Source organism: Leucoraja erinacea, chromosome 5 (genome assembly GCF_028641065.1).
Source record: "Leucoraja erinacea ecotype New England chromosome 5, Leri_hhj_1, whole genome shotgun sequence".
NCBI classification, from domain to species: domain Eukaryota; kingdom Metazoa; phylum Chordata; class Chondrichthyes; order Rajiformes; family Rajidae; genus Leucoraja; species Leucoraja erinaceus.
In genome coordinates, this window is record NC_073381.1 from 43,984,950 (window position 1) to 44,005,005 (window position 20,056).

General features: G+C 39.7%; 1 protein-coding gene across 1 annotated transcript in view; it reads right to left on the minus strand.

Moving 5' to 3' along the window:
• The window catches only part of LOC129697170 (putative Polycomb group protein ASXL2), a 176,782-nt gene that overhangs the window by 56,914 nt on the left and 99,812 nt on the right, over positions 1 to 20,056 (minus strand). The window contains 1 exon segment of the mRNA XM_055635475.1: positions 17,451 to 17,562. Within this exon segment, the coding sequence (XP_055491450.1) occupies positions 17,451 to 17,562 (112 nt within the window).

The window sequence follows — 20,056 nt, forward strand, 5'->3', positions numbered from 1 at the left end:
ACGATGACAACAGTTTCCAGCAAAACTTTGACATGTTCAAATATCAACGAACAAAATAGGTTGTTGTCAACATGAAAATGGAATATAAATTAAATATTTAAACTGATAGATTACATATGAAATAAAATAAAAGCAAAATGACACCACGGAGTTGGTTGGTTGGCTGGGGGGGGGGGGGACAGCAGCACAGTGGTGTCACTGTAGATATGCTGCCTCACAATGCCTGAGGCCAGAGTGCTCTTGCATGTTCTTCCTGTGACAACACAAGTTTCCCCCACATGTTCCAGTTTCCTCCCACATCCCAAAGAGATGCAGGTTTGTAGGTTAGTTGGCTTCTGTAAATTGCCCAGAGTGGGTAGGGAATGAACGAGAAAGAGGGATAACATACAATTTGTGTGAATGGGAGGTTGATGGTCAATGTGGACTTGTGGCACCACAGGGCCTGTTAGTCAATAAACCGTGAAGCATTATCAAGGCACTTTCTATTGATCACACCACTGATGATGCCGCACAACCTGGTCCGACATACTATGTAAACAGAACTACAGTGCCCTCCATAATTTTTGGGACAAAGACCACTCATTGATTTATTTGCCTCTGTACTCCACAATTTGAGATTTTTTACAGAAAAAAAATCACATGTGGTTAAAGTGCACATTGTCAGATTTTATTAAAGGGCATTGTTATACATTTTGGTTTCACCATGTAGAAATTACAGCTGAGTTTATACATAGTCCCCCCCCCCCCCCCCCCCCCCCATTTCACGGCACCATAATGTTTGGAACACATGGCTTCACAGGCGTTTGTAATTGCTCAGGTGTGTTTAATTACCTCCTTAATGCAGGTATAAGGGAGCTCTCAGCACCTCCTCTTTCCATACCCTTTGGAAACTTTTATTGCAGTTTATCAACATGGGGACCAAAGTTGTGCCAATGAAAGTCAAAGAAGTCATTATGAGACTGAAACAAGAATAAAACTGTTAGAGACATCAGCCAAGCCTTAGGCTTACTAAAATCAACTGTTTGGAACATCATTACGAAGAAAGAGAGCACTGGTGAGCTTACTAATCGCAAATGGTGAAGGAAGACCTCCACAGCTGATGACAGAGGAATTCTCTCGATAATCAAGGAAAACCCCCAAACACTTGTCCACCAGATCAGAAACACACTTCAGGCGTCAGGTATGGATTTGTCAATGACCACTGTCCGCAGAAGACTTCATGAACAGAAATACAGAGGCTACACTGCAAGATGCAAACCACTGGTTAGCCGCATAAATAGAATGGCCAGGTTACAATTTGCCAAGAAGTACATAAAAGAGCAACCACAGTTCTGGAAAAAGGTCTTGTGGACAGATGAGACAAAGATTAACATATCAGAGTGATGGCAAAAGCAAAGTATGAAGGAGAGAAGGAACTGCCCAAGATCCAAAGCATACCACCTCATCTGTGAAACACGGTGGTGGGTGTGTTATGGCCTGGGCATGTATGGCTGCCGAAGGTACTGACTCACTTATCTTCATTGATGATACAACTGCTGATGGTAGTAGCATAATGAATTCTGAAGTGTATGGACACATGCTGTCTGCTCAAGTTCAAACAAATGCCTCAAAACTCATTGGCCGGCGGTTCATTCTACAGCAAGACAATGATCCCAAACATACTGCTGAAACAAACTAAAAAATGGTCGATTCTTGAATGGCCAAGTCAATCACTCATTCTGAACCCAATTAAGCATGCCTTTTGTATGCTGAAGAGAAAACTAAAGGGCACTAGCCCCCAAAACAAGCATAAGCTAAAGATGGCTGCAATACAGACCTGGCAGAGCATCACCAGAGAAGACACCCAGCAACTGGTGATGTCCATGAATCGCAGACTTCAAGCAGTCATTGCATGCAAAGGATAAGCAACAAAATACTAAACATGACTACTTTCATTTACATGACATTGATGTGCCCCAAACATTATGGTGCCCTGAAATGGGGGGACTATGTATAAAATTATTGCTGTAATCTCTGCATGGTGAAACCAAAATGTATAATAGTATAGTATATAGTATAGTATATCTTTATTGTCATTTTCCTGAGTACTCACATACCCAGAGGAAACAAAAAAAAAAGGTTGCTCAACTAGTGTCCATTCAGTGTGCAGTAAAAAATAAATAGAAATAAAAATACATATATCATGAACAAATTAAACACTCTACTCTCTACTAAACATCAACAGGCGTTCCGATCGACAGCTGCTGCAGTGTGTCCAGGTTGGTGGTTGGTGCGCGATACTTTGGCAGGGGGCAAAGTCCGTTTATCAGTCTTATAGCCTGTGGGAAGAAGCTGAGGAGCATCCTGCTGGTTTTGCAGCTAATGCTCCTGTACCTCTTCCCAGATGGCAGGATGGAGAATATGTGATGCGATGGGTGGTAGGGGTTTTTGATGATGGAGATGGCTCTGCTGATACATCTCTTCCTGTATATGTCCAGCAGGAAAGGGAGTGGAGCACCAATAATCCTGTTGGAGGTCTTCACAATCCTGTCTAGTTGGTGCCGTTCGTACGCCTTGCAGCTCCCGAACCAGGAAGTGATGCCGTAGGTTAATGTGCTCTTGATTGTCCCCCTATAAAAAGTTTGTAGGTGTGTAGCGGGGAGACCTGCTTTACGTAGTCTTCGGAGAGGGTGTAGTCGCTGCTGGGCTCTCTTGACCAGTGCTGTGATGTTGGTCGTGGACGTCAGGTCATCTGACAGATGGAGTCCTAGGAACTTCACGCTGCTGACCCTTTCCACATCAGCTCCGTCGATGTGCAGAGGTGTATGGTGTTGTTTTCCCGCCCTCCTGAAGTCAACCACCATCTCCTTAGTTTTTCCCACGTTGAGAATGAGGTTGTAGGATTTGCACCATCCTGTGAGCAGCTCCACCTCCATCCTGTACGCCGACTCATCATTGTCACTGATGAGACCCACCACTGTTGTGTCATCAGCGAACTTGTTGATGAAGTTGTTGTTGAGTCTAGCAGTATAGTCGTGTGTAAGCAGACTAAACAGCAGGGGGCTTAGGACACAGCCTTGGGGCAAGCCAGTGCTCACGGCTATGGTTTTTGATGTCCTGCTGCCCACCCTGACTGCCTGCTGCCGATGCGACAGAAAGTTCAGGACCCAGTTACATGTGCCAGCATCAACCCCCAATAGCTTCAACTTCTCCACCAGCTGCTGCGGAATGATTGTGTTAAAGCAGAGCTTTGAAAATGTGCACTTTAACCACGTGATTTTTTTCTATTACACATCTCAAATTGGGAACTACAGAGACAAATAAATAAATGATGGGTCTGTCCCAAACATTATGGAGGGCACTGTAAATGGTTTGGGAAACAGGGCTCCAATACTGAATGGGATTCAGTATGTTACTTTGGCAGCTGAGTGTTTCCTACATTTTCCAGGAGGCCGAGGACAGGGATTGCAGGGCACGCATTCTCATTCTCATCCATGGCCATCCATTAATCTACCATTTAGAAATGGTATTTCTAAATGGTAGAAATGAATTTCTGACCTAGGCAAAAGATATCCAATGCAGCATTGCTGAAACCAGCTAAAAAAAATCTGAAACTTTAAAAGTTGCTTTTTCATCTTGTTTTTAAAACCCAGATACAATAATGTTTTTCTAAATACCACTCTGCATCTCTAACCAGTGATCCATATACATGAATTGATAAAATAGCCAAACTATAGGATTTAGACAAAAAATACAGGAGAAACTCAGCGGGTGAGTTCCTTCTTAAGTATAGGATTTCTTCATTTGTTGAAGCATCAACAACTTATCTCTGTGCTCTGAAGCACACTTTGTGCCCATGTTGTTTCTGATGACATTTCGATATCCGGTAACCACATTCAACAGTGACAATAAAATTTTGGTCCCCCACAGCTGTGATTCAGAGCTCATCAACCAGAACCTGCAGGAAGTCGCTTTCTTAAAGTGACAGCATATTATTTCTGATTTTGTATTGGCTGATTTCAGATCTCTCAATTTGTGTTAAGAAACGTTCACAAAGCCAACTTCTTACGATACTGCATTTAGTGTTTCATAATGAGCAGGGTATTAGATTAAAGCAAAAAGCATTTTAAGTGCCTCACAGTCCTGTTTAATTTTAAGATTCTGCCTCATGTTCTTCAAGTAAAATCTGACCTCTTTCATTCCAGTATTTCTCAAGTGATAACCAAAATTTCAAACAACCATAAACCCATTTAGAAAAGTAAATGAAAATCAAACAACTGCAGTTGTTGGAAGTCTGATGCAAATTCAGAAAATGCCTGTAACACTCAGCAGATGTTATCTGTGCTTTTCTTTGCAGATATGTTACTTTGGCAGCTGAGTGTTTCCTACATTTTCCATTTATGTAACCCATTTAGAACTCATGGCCTGGTTATTTTCTCCGTTTTGAAAGGTATCTGTGAAACATTGACAATGCACTCAATGACCTTTACTGATTTTATTGCTGCTCAGAGCTTCCACCCTAGAGCATCAGAGGTGTTACTAAAATTAACTATTGTCGTCATTCAGAATAGAGCCGACCTCCCCACACCACATTTTCTTCCTCCATCTATGTGTGATAAGATTCATGGAGTAATTGAGCTGTACAGCATGGAAACAGGCCATTTGGCCCACGCTGACCAAGTTAGCATACTGGCTAGTCCCATTTGCAGCATTCGATCCATAGTCCTTTATTCATAGATATCTTTGCTGACTAATTTTACAGATAAAGGCAAAGAAACGCAGATTCCCTCTGGCTTTACTGCACTCAAAAGACATAATTGCACAAAACTTTTATCAATTGTGATTCCCATCATTAAATTGTAAGCAGACATAATTTATAATATTATGCACAGAATTCTCTTACTTAAATTGAAAAGCCATAATATTATTTTATGTGCTTTTTGACAAAAGTTGCAGGGCTTGAATGAAATCCCAATGTTTTTATTTAGCCTGTTTTTCTCCCATTGTGATCATTGAACATTTTGGGATAACTAGAGATTGTAAAAATATGATTGAAACACATTTTTTTTCTTAAACAGAAGCTGAAATTGATCAAAGCCTGAGATACTAGATAGAATTTTGCATCCACAGTTGAAAAATCTTTTCAATCACACACTTAAATTAATGCTTACATTTGAAATTTGACTTATACTGAAAGAAAACTGTGGGCTGAAAGTTCATCAGAATGCATTTTCAAGTGCAGACTAACTCTGTCTCCACGAAAGCCAAGAGGTTCTGATAAAACTCAATACTTGGTGAGGGAGCTGGACACATTGGTGTCAATGGTGAAGGTCATCGGTGCAGCACCTGACCTGGCACTGGTTGTGAGAGCACATGGCATTGGGTTCTTCTTTGCAATCTTTTCTTACATAATCATATCTATTCTTTCATGTTTTTGAATTAAGACATTTAAGTTTTTTCAAACACACATTGGGCATTACGTGAAAAATTGACTGTCGGTGCTGAGGTTTGGTGCTACACCCTGTGGTATAACAGCCACAATCCAACAGTACTATGTTGCAACAACACAAAATTGCTCAACAATATTTTAGCAGCCAACCCCAGAGAGCAGAATCCACACTCCCCCATTTCAGTCCTATTGCAATCTCTGCATCTGGTAGATGAGGCTACAAATTATGAAAGTAGCTACTTACTGAAGGTGTATTGAGGAAGATCTCTCGAAAGAAAATGGGTCTTTTCCAAACAGCTGTGTCCTCTTAAACTCTGTCTCTTATGTCAGAGGTTGAAACCAGGACAAATGGTCCGAAAACAGTGAGTGGCAGCGAGTGTTTTCATACATTCCAGTTCCCAACTTCGCAGGTCACCACACCACAGATACACAACTGCTGCATGGATCACCTTCATTGATGCAGGAGGTTTCACCACTCAACAATGCACCAGCATAATTCCCAGGTTCATAACTGCCCACAACTTGCCATGCTTTCAGTACTGTTCAGACGACAGGAATTATGTATGGGTTCGACACAAAAAAACTGCAAGTGCTGGTTTTATAAATGATACATGGGCTTTTTTTTATGTATGGGCTCCTTGGCCTCTCCATTCTGAATTTCAGCACTCCACCAAACTCAGGACATCATGACTCAAAAATTCCCTTTGCTTTTATTCCCCCACAAACTAAAGGTTTATGGGCCAGAAAATGCATTCACATGAATCCTAAACAAAACTCCCAAAAAAAATCTATGTAATTTGGAATGTCATTTTTTCTGTACATTTTTAGGTGTCTTAGCACTCACAATTGAATGTGTCCCCTCATTCGGCTGAAGGATTTTCATTCACCTGAGCTATTTTCCAGCATAAAATTAATCTAGGTAGAAATGCAATATAGAATATTCATATGCAGTGACATTTTCTAACTCACAGACATAAAAATAAGAGTTCTTGTTTACCCATAAAATCAAAACTGCGGTATAGGCTGTGGGCTGAGGAGCTTTTTTGTGCTGTTTCGTAACCAAACTCACGGAACTACATGGAATTTTCACATATTGTGTAAAAATATTATATACATCATCCCTGAAACTCGTCAAGAACAAAACTTGCACATTGTTATTAAATTAGAGAAAAAACAGATAATGTTTGGGTATTTTTAGTCCAATTAAAGCACGTTTAACATTGAGTCGGACGGGGGTTGGCCAATCACACGCTTTGTTTCAGGCTAGCTAGGCAGGGAGCACACATCATGGCTGAGAGTGCTTCTACAGATGCCTGTTTTACTGGAGATTCCAATGAAGGTTCTTTGTTGTTCTGTGGATTACATGTTGTGGAAACTTGCAGCAGGGTAATTGAATTTAGTGAGAAAAGCATTAAGTAGTCTGAAGAATGTGCAGCTAAGTGGATAGAAGTGGAACAAAGCCATGAAAGCAAAGTCCCTGCTGAGGTGCTGCAACACAAAGAGGACAGCCAATTTGTGAAACCAGTCAAACTTTGTGAATCAACTGGAACTGAAAGGTAAGATCTAAAGTCTGAATTTATGAAAATTCATCTGTATGGACTTTAATTAATTTAATTGCACCCTTTTATAATGTGAAAAAATTAGATTTGGAGGCTGTTCATTCACTCATTCATTCTTTCAATCACTAACTCATTCATTCACTCATCACTCACTCATTCATTCACTCATTCATTCATTCACTTAATCATTCATGAAGTTGAGGACCTAATATATGTGTATCCATAACAAAGTAAATAAAAAATTTCCACTAATGCCAGCTTGTTGAAGTCTAATAAGTTTTCTTTAACACCTATTCTGCAATAATGTACGGGGAAAAATTGGCTGTGGGCCGAGGAGCTTTATTCTGGAGTTTCATGACCCGTCACCAAACTACATGAAATTTTCACATATTGTGTAAAAATATATAAATCACCCCTGAAACTCGACATGAAGGAGACTTGCACATTTTTATTAAATTAGAGAAAAATACGGAAAAATGTCGGGAATTTTTTAGTCCAATCAAAGCACGTTTAGCATTGATTTGTCTGCCAGTTGGCCAATCACGCGCTTTGTTTCAGGCTAGCACACAAAATGGCTGAGGGGGCTTCACAGATGCCTGTTTTACTGGAGATTCAGATTTGTTGTTCTGTGGAATAAATGTCGTGGAAACTTGCAGCAGGTAATTGTATTTAGTGGGAAAAGCATTAACAAGGCTGAAGAAAGTGCTGCGAAGTGGATTAAAGTGCAAGAAAGCCTTCAAAGTCCCTGCTGATGTGCTGGAACACAAAGAAGGCCCCCATGAATCAACTCTAACTGAAAGGTAAGACTAAAGTCTGAATTTATGAAAATCTATCTGTATGGACTTTAATTAATTTAATTGCACCCTATTATAATGTGAATAAATTATTCATTCCTTATTCATTCATTCACTCACTCACTTACTCATTCATTCATTCATTCATGAAATTGAGGGCCTAAACTATAACACAGTCAATTAAACATTGTCACTAATGCCAGCCTGTTGTAGAGTAATAAGTCTTTAACAACTAATCTCGGAGCTGCCTGCGAAAACTTACCGGGAAAAAGTGCTCCGATCGCGGGACCTAGGTACTCGCGGTAAATAGCGATCGATATCCCTCCGTTTTTCTCCCATTATCGAGGTCTGAAAACGACCGCCACAGACGGCACTATGTACAGCCCCCCCCCCCGCGGAGATGATCCGTGGCTCAGCGATCGCGAATCGGCTGCTTATTAATTGAGACCGCGGCTTCACTTTACCGCGAGTACCTAGGCCCCGCGATCGGAGCACTTATTCACAGTAAGTTTTCGCAGGCAGCTCCGAGATTAGCTGTTAAAGACTTATTACTCTACAACAGGCTGGCATTAGTGACAATGTTTAATTGACTGTGTTATAGTTTAGGCCCTCAATTTCATGAACGAATGAATGAATGGAGTAAGTGAGTGAGTGAATGAATGAATAAGGAATGAATGAATTTATTCACATTATAATAGGTACGCACACTTCCATGCATGCACACACATACATGCACACTTACATCCGCACACACACACACACATCCACACGCACGCAGACATACATGTACACATCCATGCACACACATATATCAACGCATACATCCATCCACACATACATACACACTTATATCCACACATCCACATGTGACAGGTATACACAGACACACACACAAACTATAGATAAAACAATGCAACACTTTTAGGGTTATTTTAGGTTAAAGGTAATAGCCCTCATTTGCAAAGGCACCATCAAAGGGGTTTCTAACATAAATACAGGCTCATTGTAGCTTAAAATGAATACTCATCGAGTAAACATCAGAGCATTCGATTCTTGGTCAGGATGTGACATTTACATCAGAAATAAGACAGGTCTCTAACAGGTCTGTCACCCAACCTGGCATTGCCCCAGTCCCACTATGGCTGTTACCCCCACTCTCCCCACTATGGCAGTCAGTGGGGTTCAGTAAACGGGGAAACCCAGAGGGACCCTTTAATTAGGCAGGTTCATGAGCCCTTAAAACCTGGGAACTCTGCTGCAGTCTTATTAAATTTCCTATTAAAGCGACTGGAAGATGTCTTGCAGGACTGTCCCCCAGCCTGGAACTGCCCCAGTCCCACTATGGCCATGACCCCCAATCTGCACACTGGCAGTCAGGGAGGAACCCACAAGAACTGCCCTCACCCATTAATTAGGCTGGTTCAAGAGCAGGACCTCTGCAACAGTGTCATTAAAAAAACTCACAATTATATTCATGTTATTATTTTTATATAATATAATTATACTTAATTATATATGAGTACAGTCATATTCACAAGATATATAATATATATCATATATATTATATATATATTATATAATATATATATATATATATACATATATAGTTTAAATGCACTGCAACACGGAAATAGGCTGCCCATGGTGTAATATGGGCATTGGAAACTAGATGGCGCTTACTTTTCCGATCTCATTTTCTAATTAGTTTAATTAATTAATGTGCAACTGACGATTTATGACATCCTTCTCAATTATATTTCATCTAAATCTGTGGAAAATGTCATGTAGTTCCGTGACGTGGGTCACGAAAATCGTTTTCCAGACACCTAATATATGTGTATCAATAACAAAGTTTTTGAATGTTGGCCCACAGCCTCGTATTTAAAAAGAGTCGGACATTCCAACTACATTATTTGTCCTCACTGAGATATGTGGCCTTTTCGGACGTCACAGGCATGGTCCCTGCTCTACCAGAACCATCAAGGCCATGCTCTGTCACAGGGCCTCGGCATCATTCCTGGTCATTGACCACTAACACATCTTAGTTCAAGACTCACGACTGCATTTGAGAGCTCACCCAAACTCCATGCAGAGAAGTCCTCATCTGAATATCCTTCAGACATGGATAGGACAGGTTTGGAGGTATATGGACCAAATGCAAGCAGGTGGGACTAGTGTAACTGGGACATGTTGGCCGGTGTGGGCAAGTTGGCCCTAAGGGCTTGTTTCCACGCTGTGCAAATCTATGATTTGAGGAGAAAACAATGCAGGCATGGGCACTGTTGTGCACCACCCAGTCCTGATCTCTCTGAGCACCTGGGATTATTCTCCTTTTCCCATCATTGCGCTATCCATTCATGCCATGGCGATGCTCCCCTGTCGCTGGAAGAGTGTTGAGTGATTGAACCATGTCCTTTCTGATCTCCTGCAAAGATCATTCTTGTTGCACCTCATGTTGAGAACTGCAAAAATTTGCAACTTGCCAATAGAGATTCCACAGTGACCTTGGCAACATGGGTGTCAGTGCACCGTTACATATGGAAGCATGACAATGATGTCTTTGAACATCATATGTGAATTTTCAACTCTTCATGTGGCTTTTACAAACAGCGGTAGGATGACTCACAACTCTGCTTTGACACAAAGTACCATGGAACAATTTCTCGGCTGAAATGTTTCTGCTTGATTTCAACTTTTAAATTGTAAACCTAAACCATATCAATGCAGCACATCAATTTTTTCAGCCTTACCTACCCAACTTAATAATTGAGGAGAAAACAAACTACCGGAGGAACTCAGTGGGCCAGGCAGCATCTGTGGATGCGAACGACTATTTGACATTTCTGGATGAGGCCTTACATCAGCTTTTCACCCAAAACCAATTATCTTTTTGCCTTCACAGGTGCTGTCTGTACCACTGGTTATCTGTGCCAGTTTGCTTTTTACTTTAGATTGCAGCATCTGCAGTTTCTTCTGATTCCATAATCATTGAGGAATTTGGTGTAAGATGAAATCTTTAATTACATGAGGCTAAATGAAATCCCACAGACAAATGATTTTGCTGGTCTCATAATGTACATCCCTAATATAGATATGCAGGATAATATCTTGTGTGTATTATTTGCAGAAAACAAGTTTTAATACCGCTTTTGCAATTTCAAAATTAGATATGGTTAAAAAGCCAAGAAGAGATAGCTTACATGGTTGTTAAGGCACTTCTGTGAGACTTCCAGTCGGAAAGTGCACAGTGCAGCCCTTCGCTGATTGGTAAGTGACCATTTGAGAGTTTCAAACAGTGAGCGCAGAGGAATGCCGCGAGAAATAAATTTGCTGATTACTTACTTAGAAAATATATTTCCGACCTATAAATACGAAAAAAAATCTGAGAAATTATTTTTTGTGTTTGTCCTTCCACTTTGTGTCAGGTTTATTTAATCAGTACTGATTTGCAGATTATATAATCTGTCCTCAATTGCTTACAGCAAATCCTTGATTAATTCATTTGTGACGAATAAAACCGTATTGTATTGTATTGTATTGTATTGTAAATTATTCATTGGCATTGGCAGAACAGCTGCCTGGATAATTTGATATTCTGTTCATGAAACAAAAGAAAAACGAATTCCACAAATTTGGTTGCACACAAAGTTGAAGCAATTCCCTTACTGCTTACTGGGTATGGAAAAGCACCATAAAAAATCATTCCACAATACTTTTGATTGATGATCTACAGAGTACATGATGTGGTGCCATCTTTTCCCCCCCAAGATTAGTGTCCACAGCAAATAATCGACACCTAATGCCATCAGTAATATCACAAAGATAGTTATTGCAATCACTTGTATAGCCTGGCCCTGTCTCTTGGGATGGCAGATAATTCACATAGTATATGTTGGTTGACTGCTCAACCATTTAGTAGCTCTATCACAAAACACAGGTAATAGAGCAGAGATGTATGAAATACCTTTAACCATTGGAGCTGAACTCATGCATAATACTCCTTAGTTCGTAACACATTTTTAAAATTTTTCACTCATCATCACCTTTTTTTCAGGCAAAATAGATGAATGGGGATATTTGAGCTATTATGATTTCAGAGAGAATGTATCGCATATATTAGATCACTGAATTCTTCCCTTCAATGCCATAACTCACAATTTAGAGTTTTTTTTTTAATTGATATTGTGGCACAGAACTTTTAAGATGTTTCAATGTAGAAACACCATGTGGCTGGATTGATGATAATTTCATTAATTAATGGATTGTCAGTTGTGACTCAATGCAGTGTCCATTCTTATACTGACAGTGAGGATTGATATCCCATTCCACAGACTTGAGCACAGAATGTTGGCTTGCACTTCACTGTAGTTTGTATGGCAAACCCAACTGCTGATGATGTGCCTCTAGGATGAGACAAAAAATATTTTTCCTCAATTGTCAATTATTTCAATTTTGCCAGCACCCCTTTCAAGTAGACATCGAGCATGAAGGAATGTTTTGGAAGAAGGCCAAAGGATAAATGTTAGAGTCACACAGCATGGAATTAGGCCCCTCACACATTGTGTTCATGCCAACCATTTATATAAATCCCATTTCCCAGCTTTTGGCTGGTCAGCTTTGTTACTTGGCAATTGAAGTGCTTGTGTCACGGAGCACCTGCCTCCATCGTTCATTTAAGCAGAAGATTCTACATTCCAATCACACTGAGTGAAAAAGTACTTCTCAGATCTTCTCTGACCCCTTTTCACTTACCCTAAACATACACCCTTTAGTATTGGACACCACTGCAATGAAGAATGTCCTGTGATATTTATCCTCAAGACCAAAATATCTCAATTGATCTTTCATTTCGATGCAAGTATATCAGAAAATTGTTTGTCATATTTCCCTTCTTGGTTCCCATCTAAGCAATATTTATTTTTTAAATTCAGACTTGCTTTCACACCTTTCCTCCCACCAGTAACCCACAGTTATTTGTGGTTATCCTACTCCAGCCAACAAGCCATACCAGAGCTAGTGCTCTGAACTCTGAAATTGCTTCATAATTTCCTCTGTAAAGATAGCCATTAAAATGCAACTACTCTTCCACAATATCACATGCAGCTCAATATCATTTTTTACAAACCACCGTGGGATCTTGAGCTACTTTCAAGGTGTAATCCAATTGCAAACTGCTGTTGCTTCAACAGTTATTTCAAAAACGCAGCAGGGCAAAATATTGTCTAAATATGAATCTCTCTTTTTGATTACACAGACTTCAGGTATCAATTTGCATACTATTAAATATACTCCTCAAAGTAATGAATATAGACTCAAAACATTGAGCCCATGTTGGGTATATTAACAGAGGGCGACATGTCCAATTATTTTATGTCACAGATAGTTCTGTCAGGCATCGAAATCAGGAAATACACAAAGGTTCACTTTATTAACACGCCCAATTTTGTGTGGCAGGAAAATGCTATTGCAAAAAACATTCCACATCTGTCAAATATTTCAATTTTCCCAGAATTTCCTTGGAGAACATGGTTTGAATGAAATTCATGCAATTGTCCATGCCCATTATGTCACCTTAATACAAAGATTTTTCAATTACTAATTAATTTTTGTCAATTACAAATTTAATTTATTTACTCAACAAATTAGTGCAGCCAAAAATACTAACAATTCTGGCATACACAAAGCAGTGTTCCTCTGGTATAACTGGTAAATAGACAATCTGTGCAAGTGATGAATGAACATGCCAGTGACACGGATGGTCATTCGCCAAGCAGATTGTTATTCTTGAAACAAATGTTTTATTCATCATTTCCACTTAGAAGTGAGCGAATCCGAAAAAAGAGGAAATTTACTTTTTAATCTGAACTGAGAAATGGGAAAGGTGTAGCAACACTTATAGGGGTGTATTATAGACTGCCTAATGGGGAGCGAGAATTGGAAGAGTAAATATGTAAGGAAATAGCAGATATTAGTAGTAAGCACAAGGTAGTGATGGTGGGAGATTTTAATTTTCCACACATAGACTGGGAAACACATTCTGTAAAAGGGCTGAATGGTTTGGAGCTTGTAAAATGTGTGCAGGATAGTTTTTTGCAGCAATACATAGAGGTACCTACTAGAGATGGGGCAGTGCTGGACCTCCTGTTAGGAAATAAGACAGGTCAGGTGGCGGAGGTATGTGTTGGGGAGCACTTCGGGTCCAGTGATCACAATACCATTAGTTTCAATATAATTAAGGAGAAGTGCAGAACTGGACCAAGGGTTGAGGTTTTTAGATTGGAGAAAGGCTAACTTTGATGCGATGCGAAATGATTTAAAAGGAGTGAATTGGGACATTTTGTTTTATGGGAAGGATGTAGTAGAGAAATGGAGGACATTTAAAGGTGACATTTTAAGAGTACAGAATCTTTATGTCCCTGTTCGGTTGAAAGGAAAGAGTAATAATTGGAAAGAGCCATGGTTTTCAAGGGAAATTGGACACTTGGTTCGGAAAAAGAGAGAGATCTACAATAATTATAGGCAGCATGGAGTAAATGAGGTGCTTGAGGAGTATAAAGAATGTAAAAAGAATCTTAAGAAAGAAATTAGAAAAGCTAAAAGATATGAGGTTGCTTTGGCAAGTAAGGTGAAAGTAAATCCAAAGGGTTTCTACAGCTATATTAATAGCAAAAGGATAGCGAGGGTTAAAATTGGCCCATTAGAGAGTCAGAATGGACAGCTATCTGCAGAACCAAAAGAGATGGGGGAGATATTGAACAATTTCTTTTCTTCGGTATTCACCAAGGAGAAACATAGAAACGTAGAACATAGAAATTAGGTGCAGGAGTAGGCCATTCGGCCCTTCGAGCCTGCACCGCCATTTAATATGATCATGGCTGATCATCCAACTCAGTATCCCGTACCTGCCTTCTCTCCATACCCTCTGATCCCCTTTGCCACAAGGGCCACATCTAACTCCCTCTTAAATATAGCCAATGAACTGGCCAATGAGAAGGATATTGAATTATGTGAGGTAAGGGAAATGAGTATAGCTATGGAAACTATGAGGATCCAAGAAGAGGAAGTACTGACACTTTTGAAAAATATAAAAATGGATAAGTCTCCAGGTCCTGATAGGATATTCCCTAGGACATTGAGGGAAGTAGGTGTAGAAATAGCAGGGACTATGACAGAAACATTTCAAATGTCATTAGAAACGGGAATGGTGCCGGAGGATTGGCGTACTGCGCATGTTGTTCCATTGTTTAAAAAGGGTTCCAAGAGTAAACCTAGCAATTATAGACCTGTTAGTTTGACATCAGTGGTGGGCAAATTAATGGAAAGGATACTTAAGAGATAATATATATAATCATCTGGATGAACAGGGTCTGATTAGGAACAGTCAACATGGATTTGTGACTGGAAGGTCATGTTTGACTAATCTTCTTGAATTTTTTGAAGAGGTTACTAGGGAAATTGATGGTAAAGCAGTGGATGTTGTCTATATGGACCAGCAAAGCCTTTGACAAGGTTCCACATGGAAGGTTGGTTAAGAAAGTTCAATTGTTGGGTAGTAATAGTGGAGTAGCAAGATGGATTCAACAGTGGCTGAATGGGAGATACCAGAGAGTAATGGTGGATAACTGTTTGTCAGGTTGGAGGCCGGTGACTAGTGGGGTGCCTCAGGGATCTGTGTTGTTTGTCATATACATCAATGAACTGGATGATGGTGTGGTAAATTGGATTAGTAAGTATGCAGATTATACTAAGATAGGTGGTGTTGTGGATAATTAAGTAGACTTTCAAAGTTTACAGCGAGATTTAGGCCATTTGGAAGAGTGGGCTGAAAGATGGCAGATGGAGTTTAATGCTGATAAGTGTGAGGTGCTACATCTTGGCAGGACAAATCAAAATAGGACGTACATGGTAGCGAATTGAGGAATGCAGTTGAACAGAGGGATCTAGGAATAACTGTGCATAGTTCCCTGAAGGTGGAATCTCATTTAGATAGGGTGATAAAGAAAGCTTTTGGTGTGCTGGCCTTTATAAATCAGAGCATTGAGTATAGAAGTTGGGATGTAATGTTAAAATTAGTGGCATTGGTGAGGCCAATTCTGGAGTATGGTATACAATTTTGGTCGCCAAATTATAGGAAAGATGTCAACGAAATAGAGAGAGTACAGAGGAGATTTACTAGAATGTTGCCTGGGTTTCAGCAACTAAGTTACAGAGAAAGGTTGAACAAGATAGGTCTTTATTCTTTGGAGCGCAGAAGGTTAAGGGGGGACTTGATAGAGGTCTTTAAAATTATGAGAGGGATAGACAGAGTTGATATGGATAAGCTTTTTCCATTGAGAGTAGGGAAGATTCAAACAAGAGGACATGATTTGAGAATTAAGGGACAAAAGTTTAGGCGTAAAATGAGGGGGAACTTCTTTACTCAGAGAGTGGTAGCTGTGTGGAATGAGCTTCCAGTGGAAGTGGTGGGGGCAGGTTTGATTTTATCATTTAAAAATAAATTGGATAGGTATATGGACGGGAAAGGAATGGAGGATTATGGTCTGAGTGCAGGTAGATGGGACTAGGTGAGAGTAAGTGTTCGGCATGGACTAGAAGGGCCGAAATGGCCTGTTTCCGTGCTGTGTTATATGGTTATCAATAAATGTAAGATGAAGTCTAGATTATTCATCTTGAAAATAAATTACTGTCCAATTACACCAATCAGCATAGTAAAGCAATCTAATATATGGGTGCACCAGTGAAGGACACAGTGTTCCCTGTTACAGGGAACAAGCATTTATCAGTTTCAGCCATTTTTCCATGTTCAACATATTATTGAGTCTTCAAGTGACATTATCAGCCACAGAAAAATTAACTTATACTAAATACTGTTGTGTTGAATTCAAACTTGAAATTGCAAGCCTGCGAAGTTACTAATGAAAACAACACTAAGCATTTATTTGTACTTATGAGCTAGTACGCAGACAACAGAAAATGCAGAATTACCTGTGTGCTTGGAGAATTTAAGAATGGGTAAGACTAGAAGCAATACATTATTTAATGCTTGCTAACCTTCCCAATGAACAATGTGGCAAGATTGGCGTGGCATTCCATTCCATAGGGAGGGACAAGATTGGACTTGATAATTGCAGTCCATCAATGTTATATACACTTCACTCTTTATTTCTAACACTCACATGTTCCCATTATTAGCTTTCCCATTGGGAAGTGGATGGAGGATTCTGAAATTCCAATGTCACTTGGCCTTTAAGCATCAAAATGTGAAAACCATCGTTCCCTATGGTTGTGTAGGAAGGTATTGCAAATACTGGTTTAAACCGAAGATAGATACAAAAACCTGGAGTAACTCAGCTGGTCAGGCAGCATCTCTGGAGACAAGGAATGGGTAATGTTTCTGGTCGAGACCCTTCTTCAGAATTCCCCGTGGTTGGCTCGATGTGCTTTGTACAATAGCAATGGGGCACAACATGCCTTTATCTTGGAATGAAGTGACAAGTGCATGGTGTGAAAATTTGAACATCCTTTTTGCTTGGATAAAATGGGATCCAAATTATTGAACCTCAATTCTAATTAAACAAATCTGATCGGGGCCACGACAAGGAACGAAAAAAGTACGAAAGTCACAACTTGAGGTTTTCAACCCTTAACTGCCTTTGATACTCCACCTACTTTTTTTCCTTTCCCTTTTTTCGTTGCTCTCTGTGCTCTGCGAGTCTGATTGACCATCACTGCTGTCATCCCACATTTCGGAAAGATCCTTCATTTCATCTGGGACATCCTTCTGAGGGGTCAAATGGAAGAAGTAATATTACTGTATCTGAATTTCTAGCATTACAATGTGTGGATTGTGAGTGATCCAGCCCACTGCCCGCAATCACCTCCCACATTTTTTTCTGTGGCTGCACTGACTTTTTTTTTAAAGAACTGTGGATGAAACTATTATCTGAGCTTCACGGCCGACCAAAGGCAGAGCAGTCCACAAGCAATGACAGGGCCATGGCTGGCTGCCCCTGATGACTTCGTCCCAAGAATGTCCTGACAGCCATTGGGAACTGGCTGCTGTCAATGGCCATTGTACAGTCTCTAAATGGACACTTAGGGCATTAAAAGAGATCAAAACCATGTTTTTTTTTTAAAAACTATATAAATTAAACAAATAATATTCCTCAAACACAAAGAAGAAAAACAGAAAATGTTCGAAGTATTCAGCAGATCTTGCATCATCTGTGCGAAGAAAAACAGTTTCGTCATTTGCAGGTGATGACTGCTGTGGTGTGTATTTCTAGAATTTCCTGTTATTTCAGATTTCTAGCATCATAGTTTTTTTGCTTTGGGATTACTTTGATACATGTTTCAATGCAAGAAATCAATTATGAAAGATTAATCTTAAATAATAAATAAAATAAAAACATAGCACATACCTGCACTTACTTTCTGCATCACGGCCAGTAACCTCCTTCAAATGAACAGGTCACAGAATATATGCCAGGCATCCCTGGTATAACGTTGAAGGGGGTGGTTACAAAATGGCAGCCAGCCCCTTGGGCTTGGAGGGTCAACCCCAGATGCAGCTTGGTGTTTAGCAGTGGAGAGGGAGGTCAGATGCATAATATACACATGCACTGGCACTGGACCTCCAGCTTGTCCCTGAGCTCTTTGGTGCAATATGCAGCAAGTCATCAAGGCAGACATGAGTTGGCAGTTTACTGTGTCACCAGCTAAAAGCACGTTCAAGCGAACATTACTGCAGGCTGCTATTTAAAATCTTCTTCATGAAACAATTGCAATTAGTAAATCACAGCCAGCAAAATCCCATGGGACTTCTTATCTGGTATAGCCAGTTTGACAGAAGTCCTCTTTTATCTTCCATTCTGGGGGGGGAGGGGTTGAATTAAATATTTGCCAATCTTAAAAAAAGTCCATTAATTGTTGCACCCCAACTATCTAATTATCTCACCCACTTCCAAGACTTTAAAAAACTACAGAAACTAAGTGACTGACTTTTCATACTTTTGCATTCCTGCACGGATCTTACACGTTCAGAGATCATAAGCCTGCACATCAACTTCGATATGAAGAATAAATTGATTAATTTTTTGTCAGCTGCTTTTCATTTTCATTAGTATATTTTTCTAACCGAAGTTGTCTTCAGTTGGTCAAGAATGATTGAGCAAGGCTGTCAAATTAATTGTATCATGGTAAAATTTGAATTTATATAAAAGTTATGAGAATTTAAACAGATAAAAATGTACTTGTGGTTAATCAGTTTCCTCGTCACGTTAAATGTAATTTAATACATATTTCATCACTGCATCGACTGAATAATTCGGTTGCCACAGTTCCACTTGTCAAATGTGCATGGTGTCACATAACATGTCGGATGTAGTGCAGTTAAGTGGGAACAAACTTAGTTGCTTGCTCAATCTTGTGCCATGCAAAAGCTGTAATAGTCATCTAGCCACTGAGGTTTGCAGATGTTACATCCTTCATTCTTCCTTGTCAGAATGACCCAGGTTCAACAGTGCTTTCCAACAGCACAGAGAAGAAAGGAGAATATAGGCACAAAACGTTATTCTCAAACATGCAGTTTGGTAATTGAGCAAATTTTTAATGCCACTTTAAAGAAACTGGTTGTTTTAGTATTAGCAGTGTCGCAAATCATGACCATCGCCCATTGAAACAATCATTTTAAATTGTTCAGGTTTTTAGATGTTTGAATACCCCTCATCAATCAAACATGAAGCACTTTAAGCAATAACAGGTTTATTTCCATTACTGAATCATCTGCAACTTTGCTGCCCTGGGACAGACCAAATATGAATCAAGTCTGCAAATCATACTGCAGTATTAGCTGAGTACTCTATTACACTACACAAAGTTGGAACTAGCAAAAATAATTTTAAAAATGGGAATCTAAAAACAATACTGTTGATTAGTATTCATGTCATCAGCTCAGACAATCTAGATTATATTTAAGCGTTTACTGCCATGAAAACTTTTGTTTCAAGTTATGAACCATGTGAGAGATGTCTCAACCCAGTTCATAATTTCATAAGACAAAGGAGCAGAATTAGCCAATTTGGCCCATCGAGTCTGCTCCACCATTCAATCATGGCTGATCTGTCTTTTCCTCTCAACCCTATTCTTCTGCATTATTACTGTAACCTTTGACACAGTCACTAATCAAGAACCTCCGCCTCTAAAATACCCAAAGACTTGGCTTCCATAGCCGTCTATGGCAATGAAATCCACAGGTACACCACCCTCTGCCTAAA